We start from the raw sequence: 11,906 nt of genomic DNA on the forward strand, positions 1-11,906 counted from the left end.
AGCCGCCCTGACTCAAGTTCCCCAGGTTAATGACCTGGATGTAGAAATATAAGGTATATTTGCAGATGATACAAAGCTGGGAGGGGGGTTGCCAACACTTTGGTGAATAGAGCTAAAATTCAGAGGGATCTTGATAAATTGAAGAACTGGGCAATAAACAACAAAATGAAATTCAAAAAAGATAAATGTAAGGTGCTACACTTAGGGAAGAAAAAATATGCAGAATAGGGGATAACTGGCTTGGCATCAGCACTGCTGAGAAGGATCTGGGAGTTGTGGTGGATCACAACCTCAACATGAGTCCGCAATTTGTTGCTGTTGCAAAAAAAGCAAATGCAATTTTAGATTGCATTAACAGAGGCATAGCTTGCAAGTCATGGGAGATTATGCCTCAGATGGAGTACTGTGTCCGATTTTGGTCACCAGTGTACAGAAGGGATATAGAGAAACTGGAAAGGATCCAGAGGCGAGCGACAAAGATGATCAAAGGGATGAAATGCAAGCCATATGAGCAAAGGCTGAAGGGACTGGGAATATTCTGTTTGGAAAAGAGGAGATTGTGGGAGGAGACATGATAGCGGTCTTCAAATACTGGAAAGGCTGCCATAAAAAAGACAGGAAAAAGCTGTTCTTTCTTGCCCCAGAGGGCAGGACAAGAGGCAATGGGTTCAAACTACAGCATAGCAGATTTTGAATAAATCTCAGGGGAACTTTCTAACTGTAAGAACGGTAGGGCAATGGAACAGGCTGCCTAGGGGCGTAGTGGAAGCTCCTTCACTAGAGGTTTTCAAAAGGGGGCTGGATCGCCATCTGCCATGGATGTCCCTTTAACCTTTGTTGATAAAAGTGACAATTGTTCCTTAGTCACCATATAATCATGGCCATGCTCGAGACAGGAAAATGTGGAGGTACAAAGAATGGGTCTCTGAGGGCAGCAGAGAAAATGAATGTATTGGGGAGCTGGACAAGGAAATATGTCAAGTCTGGGGATGTAGAAGGCATGAGATGGATTTGGGGGGAATGTGGGAGGCAGCAGGCAGACTGCAAAGGAATGCAGCAGAATGTGATGAGGAGACTGTGAGGAGAAAGAGGGAAATATGGGAGGCAAATGAATGTAGGCAATAGATAGGGTACAGGAGCATACAGGGAGAATAAGAATGGGACTGTTCCCTAGCCTTTCAAAGGAGGGAAGGGGAAAGAAAGGCAAGTTCTCCATGCACCAGCAGATAGACGAGGGTAAGTGGAGCTCTCTCCGATTAGTGAACAGGGAGGTTGAATTTTGACCCTGAGATAACATACGAGTTGTGGAGAGGAGGTGTTCTTCCCCCTAGAGATGAAAAAAATCAAAAAGCATGTGAAAATGTTATATGTTTTTATATCCTAATGTTTAAGCCAATCACAAGTGGGGTGTTTTGGGGGGCATTAGGGGTCTGACTCATGATTTTTGAACATTTGGAGTTGGCAATATTGAGGATGAGTCTGGAACATTTGGAGGGGGAAGGGAGACCTGTTGAGTATCCCAGACCAGGCTGAAGTCTATTCTGTGGTTAATTTTGGGGCTGGAGTTGCTGATAATCATTCTCCTTCAATGTCCAGAGGAAGAATGATTTAGGCTAAAATATTGTACAAACTACAGTGGTTTTGACACTAAGGGCTTGTCTACACTTACGGGGGGACCCGCTAAATCGACCACAGATTGCTCTCCTGTTGACTCCTGTACTCCACCACATCGAGAAGAGTAAGTGGAGTCAACAGGAGAGCATCTCCCATAGACATCGCGTAGTGTGGACCCCACGGTAAGTAGATCTAAGCTATGTCAACTTGAGTTACGCTATTCACGTAACTCAAATTGCGTAGCTTAGATCCACTTTTCCCGGTAGTGTAGACAAGGCCTAAGCCAGGCAAAAGGTGGAGGCCATTCGAACTAAGCTCGTCTGAGTTTCCTGGTTTGTATGAATGTGAAATACGAAGTGAAACGCCAATGGATGAACTCTCACAAACTGAAAAGTGAACTCTGTGCAAATTGGAAACCATTTCACACAACTCCGCTACTCCAGTTTTTATATTTAACAATGTTAGGAATTTTTTTTTTAGATGGTCCATTGAGGTTTAATTTCTTTTTTCTTTTTCCCACTAGGCCTTTTCTCAATTATCAGAGGATGTACTATGTTTTCATGCAGATGCTGTCTAGTGGTCCTGCATGGCTGGGTATCATTTTGCTCATAACTGTCAGCCTTCTTCCAGATGTACTCAAGAAGGTTTTATGCAGACAGTTGTGGCCCACAGCAACAGAAAGAACCCAGGTAAAAATATCTTTCTTAGTAGATTTAATGATATTTACTATGAATCCTTAAAAGTTAGAGCCCTCTAGCATTTTAGAAGCAATAAATGGAGAGAATAGAAATCATGTTTATGTTTAGTGATAAGTTTGTGTTAGTCATTTTCTGCAGTGTTGAAATTTCACTGAGAGAGCTTTTTGATCAACTCTTCATAAATTATAAGACTGTTGAGAAATAGTTGATGGTACTGATCCAGGCAGTTCATTACAGCTATATACAGTGGAAAACCATGTAAAGGCATTTCCTGAGCACAAAATAAAGCCAATAGCAAGAAGGCAGGTTTTTTGTAACCAAATCCAAAGTAACTCTTTGCAAAAGCAGTTCCACTCCAATATCAAGAGAAGACTATATGACTGTTCCTTTGTTTAATCCAGGATTTGTAAATTTAAAAATTAATATGCATATGATGACTAAGTAGTTTAATACTGCTAAAATATCACGTTACGTGACCCATGTAATCTAATCATTTCCTAGGAAACTATATTACTCTTGTTTGCTGTCTCTGGTGAGGCTGTGGCTTTTACAAAAATTCATGCATTTAAACCAGTTGTTCTCAGCGTATTTACCATATGCAGCTCTCTCTGTTATGTGGGCTGCATCCATACAATATATATACTACCCATATAATGCAGAGGATATCACATGGGCCGCAGCTGTGTGATAATTGGGCTGCAAGTGGCCTGCGGGCCATAGGTTGAGAACCACTGATTTAAATATTACTAATTCATAATGCTGTTAGCTCTTTTCATCTATAGTTAAACTTATCTTTATTTTTGTTTCTTTCAATACTCTTTCTAGAATTAATAGTCACATATATGAGATGCATATATTCACTACATACTAAATTACAAACACACTGACATGCACTGTAGTCACATCATTGAAAGACAAGCCTGTTTTCAGATTTCTACTTTCCCCTTTCCTTTGATCAGCCAACAGGAGAAACTACTGTATAGTGTCAGTACAAAATTCCCTTACTGATGAATGAGAATGGAGCCAAACCCAGGTTGTTTGGATGGTAGCCCACAGCACTACTGCCAAGGGCCATCAGGCCAGTTCCAACCTTAAAACTCTCATATCTGTAAGGCAACTCTCAATGCCATTATTCTGCATTCCCTGTATGTATAAAACTATAACTGACCCATTTCAATAGGAAAACCAAGCTTGTAGGAATAGCAGAATATTGGAACAAGATTTCTGCACAGATCAGATTGTAGAATTTTTCCATTTGGACCTTTGAAGATAGGACTCTTCGGTACATGACTGCTACTTAAAGAAGCTTACTATATCATCAATTCTCTGATCTCTATGTAGGCTGTGGGTGCTCGGGCTAAAAACTCTAAAGAGAGAGAATGAGGATGGGTTATAAAACAAAAAAATAAAAAGAGGGTGGGGGGAGGATGTATATCTAATGGCATTTCTCAGTGCCATTATGTGTTAATGTTGGAGAATGAACCAGCTGGAAAGCAGAATGTGGGCTTAACACTGGTAATGTTCATTTTTAATAAGCTCTAATATCACTAGAAAATCTTTAGCTTTTAACCAGATTTATCCCTTGTATTTCTTTCTTCTCTCTCTCTCTCTTTCCTCCTATCTTCCAACCTGCTTTTGCCTAAATAACCACTACCTTGCTTTAAACATACATGATGTACACGATTACTTCCTACAATCTTCTGGGGAAATCAGACTAAACATCAGTGCCTTTCTGTTGAGCAGTCCACCATCTTTATGCTTTCTCAGACTTCAAGCAGTCTAAGTTTCTAATGGAATAAAAGGTGATATTTTTTTTCTGCCTTTCTGCATGCTTGGCCATTTCATTCAAAAGACAGTAGAAAGCTTAATTATCATCAAAACCTGTTTACTGTTATCATTGTCTCCACTTCTGACTCACATATAAACTACTATACTTTAGAGAAAAATACTTTTCATAATAGCTTTTTCCTCCTCATGTTTATCCTAAAGTGTTTACATATCATTAGTGGTTATCTGAGTCATCTTTGTCACAAAAAGAACAGAAGTACTTGTGGCACCTTAGAGACTAATACATTTATTTGAGTATAAGCTTTTGTGGACTACAGCAATATTACAACAAAAAAACCTTCAAAAACAGACTCCAATGAGAGACTGCTGAATTGGAATCAATTTGCAAAATGGACACCATTAAATTAGGCTTGAATAAAGACTGGGAGTGGATGGGTCATTACACAAAGTAAAACTATTTCCCCAGGTTTATCCCCTCCCACCACCACCCCACTGTTCCTCACAACTTCTTGTCAACTGCTGCAAATGGACCATTTTGATTATCACCACAAAAAGTTTTTTTCTCTCCTGCTGGTAATAGCTCACCTTAACTGATCACTCTCGTTAGAGTGTGTATGGTAACACCCATTGTTTTATGTTCTCTGTGTGATATATATATATCCTCCTACTGTATTTTCCACTGCATGCATCTGATGAAGTGTGCTGTAGCCCACAAAAGCTTATGCTCAAATAAATTTGTTAGTCTCTAAGGTGCCACAAGTACTCCTGTTCTTTTTGCGGATACAGACTAACACGGCTGCTACTCTGAAACCGATCTTTGTCACAGTCATTCGAATTTTATGCAGTAATATTTCTGCTTCAGGAATCAAAGATCTGTGACTGTTTCCCTCCTTTTTGAAGCACCGATGTTTCTGTAGATGAATGCACATAGTGCTTGCATTGTAACTGACTAAGTTGACTGCTCACCACACAAAGAAGTGATAAAGCCCTTAAGCAAGATGATTATTTCTAACTTAATACAGAAATGATGGTATTAAGCCATTTAATGGCTCTTTTGTAATGTGTCTACTCCACTACCGTGGGGGAAAATGCTGCAACTCTGATCATTTGTTCTGCAGCCATTATTTCCAGCAAACATATTTCATTTTTTAAAGGAAATTTTCCTTGTATTCTATTTCATGAAATCTTATGCTGCTTTCTAGAGAGAAAAAAAATCTATAAGATCAGAAATAACTGTTGAATTAAAAATATTTAAATTAACAAAAACGTAGGAAATAGATTAGTGAAAGATGACCTTTTATAGAACAATTTAAGGTGAAATCATATCCCCATTAAAGTCAATAGCAAAGCTCTAATTAACTTCAGTGGGGCCAGTCTCTATTGCAGATTTCATATTCATATTTTCTGACTGACCAACATAATAAATAGAATTTTTTTAAAGTGTTGTCGTTTAAAAATGAGTTGTTGCATAAGTCACAGGGAGGACATATGAAATTAATTTTGAAGTTCAAATTTTTGGCTATAATTGTTTTCTAAATATGCTAGAATTGGTTTGAACTAGCAGCTTGAGCAGCAGTGATTTTTAGTTTTTGCATCCCTTAAAATGATAAAGCCTTCTTTAGAATATAGTTTAGAGGGCTTCTGCAACAGCTGAAAATATACTGAACCAATTCTGGCTCTGCAGAACTTTGTATTTCTAACCTAGAGATTATTTGTGTGGGTGAACAGCTATTTACCATCCATTGCCATTAAAAAACATAATTTAAAGTCTGTCACCATTTGAAGTTCAGTACCAGAGGGGTGTTGTTTATTCTAGTTACCTTTTCTTCGTTGGGATAAAACAATCAATACTTCTGCAAAAGCTTTGGAGGAATCTATTGCTATGAGTAACTTTAGGCCAAAACCGTCATGCACCTCTCAGACAAGCAGGCTCAATAATTACAGTGAGACTATTTGCCTGTGTGAGGCAAGCTGAATTTGGCCCTTTAATTTGAAGTTACACGTGTATGGTGTTTTCTCTGTTATCTGTCATACACTGTAGTCCTATGTTATACCCAAACTGCATTAATTTATTACATTTCCACTACCATTATTCCTTCTTCTCTCTGACTAACAGCAGAGACGTCTAATATCTGGCAACATTCATTTGAAAAATGCAAAAGCACTTCAAATGATCTTCTTCCCACTTTTTATTCGCTCTGTAATGTTACATTTTTAACCCATTTAAAAAAACACCTTTTCCCTTCCATTTGGTTGCTGACGGATATTTTCTCTTTAGTATTTTGCTTCAGTCCCAATCTCAGGTCATCCACCTTGTTATGAAATCTTTCCCTTTTGTTGTTTCTAAAGGAGCCAAAAATGGTACTTTGCTTTAGAAAGAAATAATGGGGATTCTACATACTTCCACTTTCCTATGAGTAGAGCGTGTTGAAATAGAGTGTTTTTATTATGTCAATGACCAATAAACTATTATCTTTGTCGAGTCGTTGGCTTCTTCTCTTTTGGAAAAAAAAAAAGAGGACAGGATTCTGCTTTTGAAGAACTTGAATCCCATGACAACTACTGACCCTTTCCCTGTGTTGTAATGAGTAGTCTTCAAGTTGACCTCCTGTAGCACCAACCCTCATCAGTTTCAAGTGCAACTGCCTACCTCTTCAGTACAGAATCATTCTGCAAATTAGTAAAGGGGACCATTTGCTCCTTAATTTTGGTGGCTGAGCACTTTGAGCTGACATCTCATAAATAAGGCTACCCTTTTTGTCACAGAGGTCGTGGAAGTCACAGAATCCATGACTTCCAGGGGCCTCCATGACTTCAGCTTGTGGCAGCTGGGAGCTACGGGATTTGTCTGAGCACTGAGCCGCTGCAGGTGGTTGGGGTATCCTGCACCTCCTGAGCAGCGGGAGCCCTTGGGAGCTCCTGGCCATCAGAGCCACGGGTGGCGGGGGAACCCCCTCAGCTCCTGGTCACCATGGGTGGTGGGGAGACCCCCGCAGCTCCAGCCGGAGCCCCTGCAGTTGTCCAGCTGCCGCAGATGGTGTGGGGACTCCGCAGCTCCCCATTTTGTCACCGATGTTTTTAGTAAAAGTCATGGACAGATTATTGGTTTCCATGAATTTTTCTTTATTGCCCGTGACTTTTTCTAAAAATATCCATGACAAAATCTTAGCCTTACTCATAAACAAACATTCTACCAGCATAGCTAATAGCCTTGTTCCAGGACAGTTTTGACATTCTTATAGGCACTGTGCTCTCAAGTCATTTGATCATGTCATAAGGAAATCTCTTGTTAATACAAAGAACTTTTTCTGCTGTAATTAATAGCCAAAAGAGTGCGGCAGAACATATACACATTACTAGTTAGTTATGGTACACTGTATAGATCTCTGAGAGAGTGATTAGTATTCTATCAATGGAGTTCAGAATGGGATTAAAGTCATTCTGAGTGGGCAGTATGGCTCAAGGAATTAACCCCAGGATTAGGAATATACATTTTGATTTAAACCTAACATTTAAAAAAATCTATATTGGAAAATTTGTTGCATTATATGACCTTGATACAACAGTCAGATTTTTATTCTTTGTATCTTGAGAAATTCCCTCATGTATTCAGCAGTAGTCTCAGTGTTTTTCCTCATCCTTGCAGAAGAGTATGAGACATAAAACAACTCTAAATGCACTGGCGAACAGCGATGGGCCACTTCTTGAAGGAACTCTTTCAGCTTCCGAGGCATAATTAGATCAATGCTAGGTAACAGTATTGCACATGTTGCCAGTTTGGAGTCATTTCTATTGGTGTGCTGTGCTATTTACAACTAAAACTATTTCCTCCAGAGTTTTTGTTGTGCCTTATCAGTTTTGAGATGTAATATCATGACCATTTTCTTGGAGATCCAAGTTTTTGTATGATGTATGTCATATCACAGGTAAGGTCTTTTTGTCTCAGACACATAACAGTAAAAGGCCCTGATCCTGCAAAGCAATCTGCCTGCATGGATCCATACACCCACAGGGGGTCCCATTGAAGAGGATTGGGTTTAAGAGATTAAGTATTGTATGACAGTTGCTTTTATATTTATAAACTACTTGTTCTCAGGCTATATCTTGGGTTCTGAATACATAGTATACAGAGAAACAATACTTATCCATTAGCAGTTTATTCGTCATAGTCCACGTTCTTCTCAGACACATGTATAGACCAAATGCAGACAAAACAAGATGTTAGACATACAGAGTCTTAAAATGCTCTAGGTATTACTGGAAACTCAAACATGGAGCTCCATGTACTATGTCTCTTGTGTGATATATATTCTTGGATGAAAAACTGAATTAGAATGGCATTAAGATTGAAAGTACATAGCAGTAATTTTATAGTAAAAAAATTCACACAGGGATTTTGTAATTATCTTGAAAACAGGCATTATGAACCCAGAAAATTTAGAATTTAACATGTTTCGATTTCTTTTAAGGTTAAGGTACAGAAAAGCATAGTTAAAGCACAGGAAGAACCTTAATTCTACCCTGTGGTGACACTATGCAATAATGATATAGTTACAATTAATGCATTATTCTAGTGTCTGGGGTCCCTGATTAGATTAAACTGCTTTTCAGGTTTTTTTCTTTCCCGGTGTCACTACAGAAGTCACCATGTGGAACCTGTGAGGGGGGTCAGGAAGGCTGAGTGGAAATATAGAGGGTGCTGGGGTGTTCACTGGTCTTCAAGGATAGTTGTGGGAGAGAGTGTTATGTATGAGAAGGATCTTGTTTTGAGGAGACCAGGGCTATGTATCAAGCAGGAACCTGGAGTGGGGACAGAATTCCTGTGTGCTCAGGGCCAGTGTTTTTTCCCATGGTACTACTGAAAAAGCAGCATAGGGTCATGAGCTCTTCAAGCACAAAGACATTGAGACTCAGCACCTGGGTCTCCAGTATCTCCATTCTCATTGATACCTGCTTTCTTATCCAAACAAACTCCTACCTGGACCCATGAATACACCTTGCTTCCCACTTTACCTCTTCCCATGGCCACCTCACCATTTCCTGACACCAGAAAACAATAGTGTGGATAATCAAGGGGAGGTCAGAGTGACATTGTGTGAAGAGAGTGATAGGGGTGTGGGTGAGCCAAGGGGAAGCATGCAGGGAAGTGGGCTGGTGGGGGGAGGGAGTCAGCTGTGTGTTTAGATATCTTGTAGGCCTGCAGAGTTTCCCAGTTTTGCACTGTGGACACACACAACTTGTTTTTAGCCCTGGACAATCCCAAAATAGACCTTGAGCTCATGACATTTTATGTATAGAAGAACCCATTATTTTTGGAGGTATTTAGGGTAACTGGCTTTGCAGGTTGAGGGATATAAAATATAGTTCCTGTACACCTTTTTTTTTTTTTTAAATCCTTTAAAAACATTTATAAAATGCTTTCCCATAAGATGCAATGTATACTTATCTGTGTTTTTCCTTCTTAATTAGTGCCTGTATTTGGTCTATATATGTTAAAAAGATTCTGGGCTATATTAAATACCCCTCTGCTGAATAATTCCCTGAATTTATCTCACCGTTTGTCTTCAGAGAGTGATTATACTGTGGAGTTAAAAAGAGACCCTTATTGCTGCCCTTGAGCCTATACAAGTAGTATTTGAGGGATGTGATTGTTATGAAAGAAATAATGTCTCAGGCAGCTTTTATAAACAGAAAGGGGCTGAACTGACTAACATTGATGTTTTTTACCTCCTTTTGCCAGAGGTAGGTTTTATTAATGGTTTATTACTTTATTAATGATTTATTCGTTACGCATGAGAAAGTAACTGATCGCATTGGCTTGAATAATACTTAAGGTTTATTTTCCTCTCTATCATATAGCTTCTTTAACCCATAAATATTAGTTATATGTGTATTTGCAGAGGAGAACAGATCACTGCTTTGGGAAGGCCCAAAGCAAATTTCTCCTCAGTCAGTGCACATGTACTTCAGTCTCGTCATGCGATACTGCTATTGTAGTCCTGAGTATTTCCTGGGTAGATATTACCCATTGTGCTAGGTTTTGTGGTGATTTTGTAGCATAGATAAATGTTAATGGAAGATTAGACTAAGATAATATTGTGATGTGTGGTATAAATTGCCTTAATAGATCCATATGTAACCGAAGCAAGATCTGAATTTAGATCTGCAGAAGTAAAGAGCTAGTGCATTTAACCCCACTGTGCATTCTCATCAATTAACATAAACTAGTTGAGGAGAATTCTCTCTATTTGGAAAATGCTGGACAAAATATATGAAATTATTCTGGCATTTTTTAAATTCCTGCTACACTGATAAAAGGCCAAGGATTAAAAGATATTTAAAGCAATATAGCAAAATATAATGTAAACTGGTAATAATTCTCAAAATGAAAACGATCCTTCTAATCCATACTCTGTTCTTTAATGAACACATTATCAACTTCATGTATGAAGAATAACTGGCTCTCTAATCTCTAAATCTAATGTAAAATTAATCATGTAAAAATTGGCTAATTGCTTATCACTTTGGGATTGCCTCTTTGATTGAAACAAATAAGCCAGACAGTGGTGCTCTCGTGGGCAGTATGTGGGTGCCAAAGGCATAGTGCCTCTCTGAAATTTTTTTTAGGATATTTAGCTATTTTATTGTCCACTTACTGTGTTATTTCTGTGTTTTCTTGACAGATTATGTCCAGGCACTGTCAGGACCACACTTCAGAATTCACACCTCTTGCCTCTCTGCAAAACCCAAGATATAGGAGCAATGACTGCAGCAATTCCCCAGCCAGGAGGTCTAATTCTCATTCTAAAAAAAGGATGTTTACGCACTGGAGAGGCAATGATTATTCAATACTTCCATCTATCTTTGGCTATTCAAATAACCGTTGCAATTCCAGTGCAAGATACTGCTACAGTGGGTCAGGTTTGGAAACATCCGTATGACAGATCACCAATTCAAGCCTTTAAGAACTGCATTTTTCTTTCTTTTTTGCAAAAACAGGAAACATGTCACAGAACTGTACTACAATACACTTGGGTTTTCCTGTCTGAAATAATGTTCAGACAAATAGGTTCAAGAGCTATAAGTATGAATCTTTCCAGGCCTGTTGGCCCCTTTTTTATGTTTTGAACTGCTGCAGCAATGAACAATCCGCACAGTCTGGTACTGTGAGACTGATAGCACTAGAAATTCTCTTCAGGCTGTGTCAAGATGTTTGTGCGTTTGTTGCTTCTGTTGTCATTAGTCATTTTTTGTATTACTTGAAGTGTATAGTTTAAGTCAATGACCTACATTTTGAGATCGACAGTTTCAATTTTCAGCCAGAAGCAATGACCTCAGATAACTCCAGTGAAAGTCACTTAAAGAATATTTAACAAGTGCTGCTTCTGATTTTCCTCTGTACTTTTTTCTTTCTTTGCTCTCTCTGTAGAACAAACTGCGCAAATCTGCTTTCAAGAAACACACTCTACTATTCACTTCCTTGTAAGTGGCCAAATCAGGGCTAATATGGTTTTAAGTTAGTTTCCCCTGTAGAAAGGTAGACAAAATACATTTTGCTTAGACTAGATACATACCATATGGAATCAAGCTGGCTGTCAAATACATAAAACCATCATTATTGATATTTACTCAGTTACTGAATTTAAGAATTTAGCCTAAAATATCTGAATTTAAGAATAAATTAACCAGTGCTCCTATCACCTAGCTACCTCTCCGGAAAAGTGTATGTGCATGATTCTAAAGTATAAATATTAGAAAGGATTGATGGGTTAAGCTTTTTCCTGTCAATGATAGGAAATAGTTGTT

The 11,906-nt window shown here is 38.6% G+C and overlaps 1 protein-coding gene across 5 annotated transcripts in view; it reads left to right on the plus strand.

The window, feature by feature from the left end:
- ATP11A (ATPase phospholipid transporting 11A) overlaps nucleotides 1–11,476 on the plus strand; it is a 234,710-nt gene extending 223,234 nt beyond the window's left edge. For 3 of the 5 annotated variants that reach the window (XM_039490954.1, XM_039490949.1, XM_039490983.1), the window contains 2 exons: nucleotides 2,138–2,303; nucleotides 10,784–11,476. In XM_039490954.1, coding sequence (XP_039346888.1) covers nucleotides 2,138–2,303; nucleotides 10,784–11,041 — 424 coding nt within the window. In that variant the 3' untranslated portion in view covers nucleotides 11,042–11,476. Of the gene's footprint in view, nucleotides 1–2,137; nucleotides 2,304–4,025; nucleotides 4,115–7,746; nucleotides 7,852–10,783 lie in introns of all 5 variants that reach the window. The other 2 variants (XM_039490962.1, XM_039490969.1) reach the window with 2 other exon arrangements.
- The last annotated feature ends 430 nt before the right edge of the window (nucleotides 11,477–11,906 follow it).

Source organism: Mauremys reevesii, linkage group 1 (assembly GCF_016161935.1).
Source record: "Mauremys reevesii isolate NIE-2019 linkage group 1, ASM1616193v1, whole genome shotgun sequence".
Lineage (NCBI taxonomy): Eukaryota > Metazoa > Chordata > Testudines > Geoemydidae > Mauremys > Mauremys reevesii.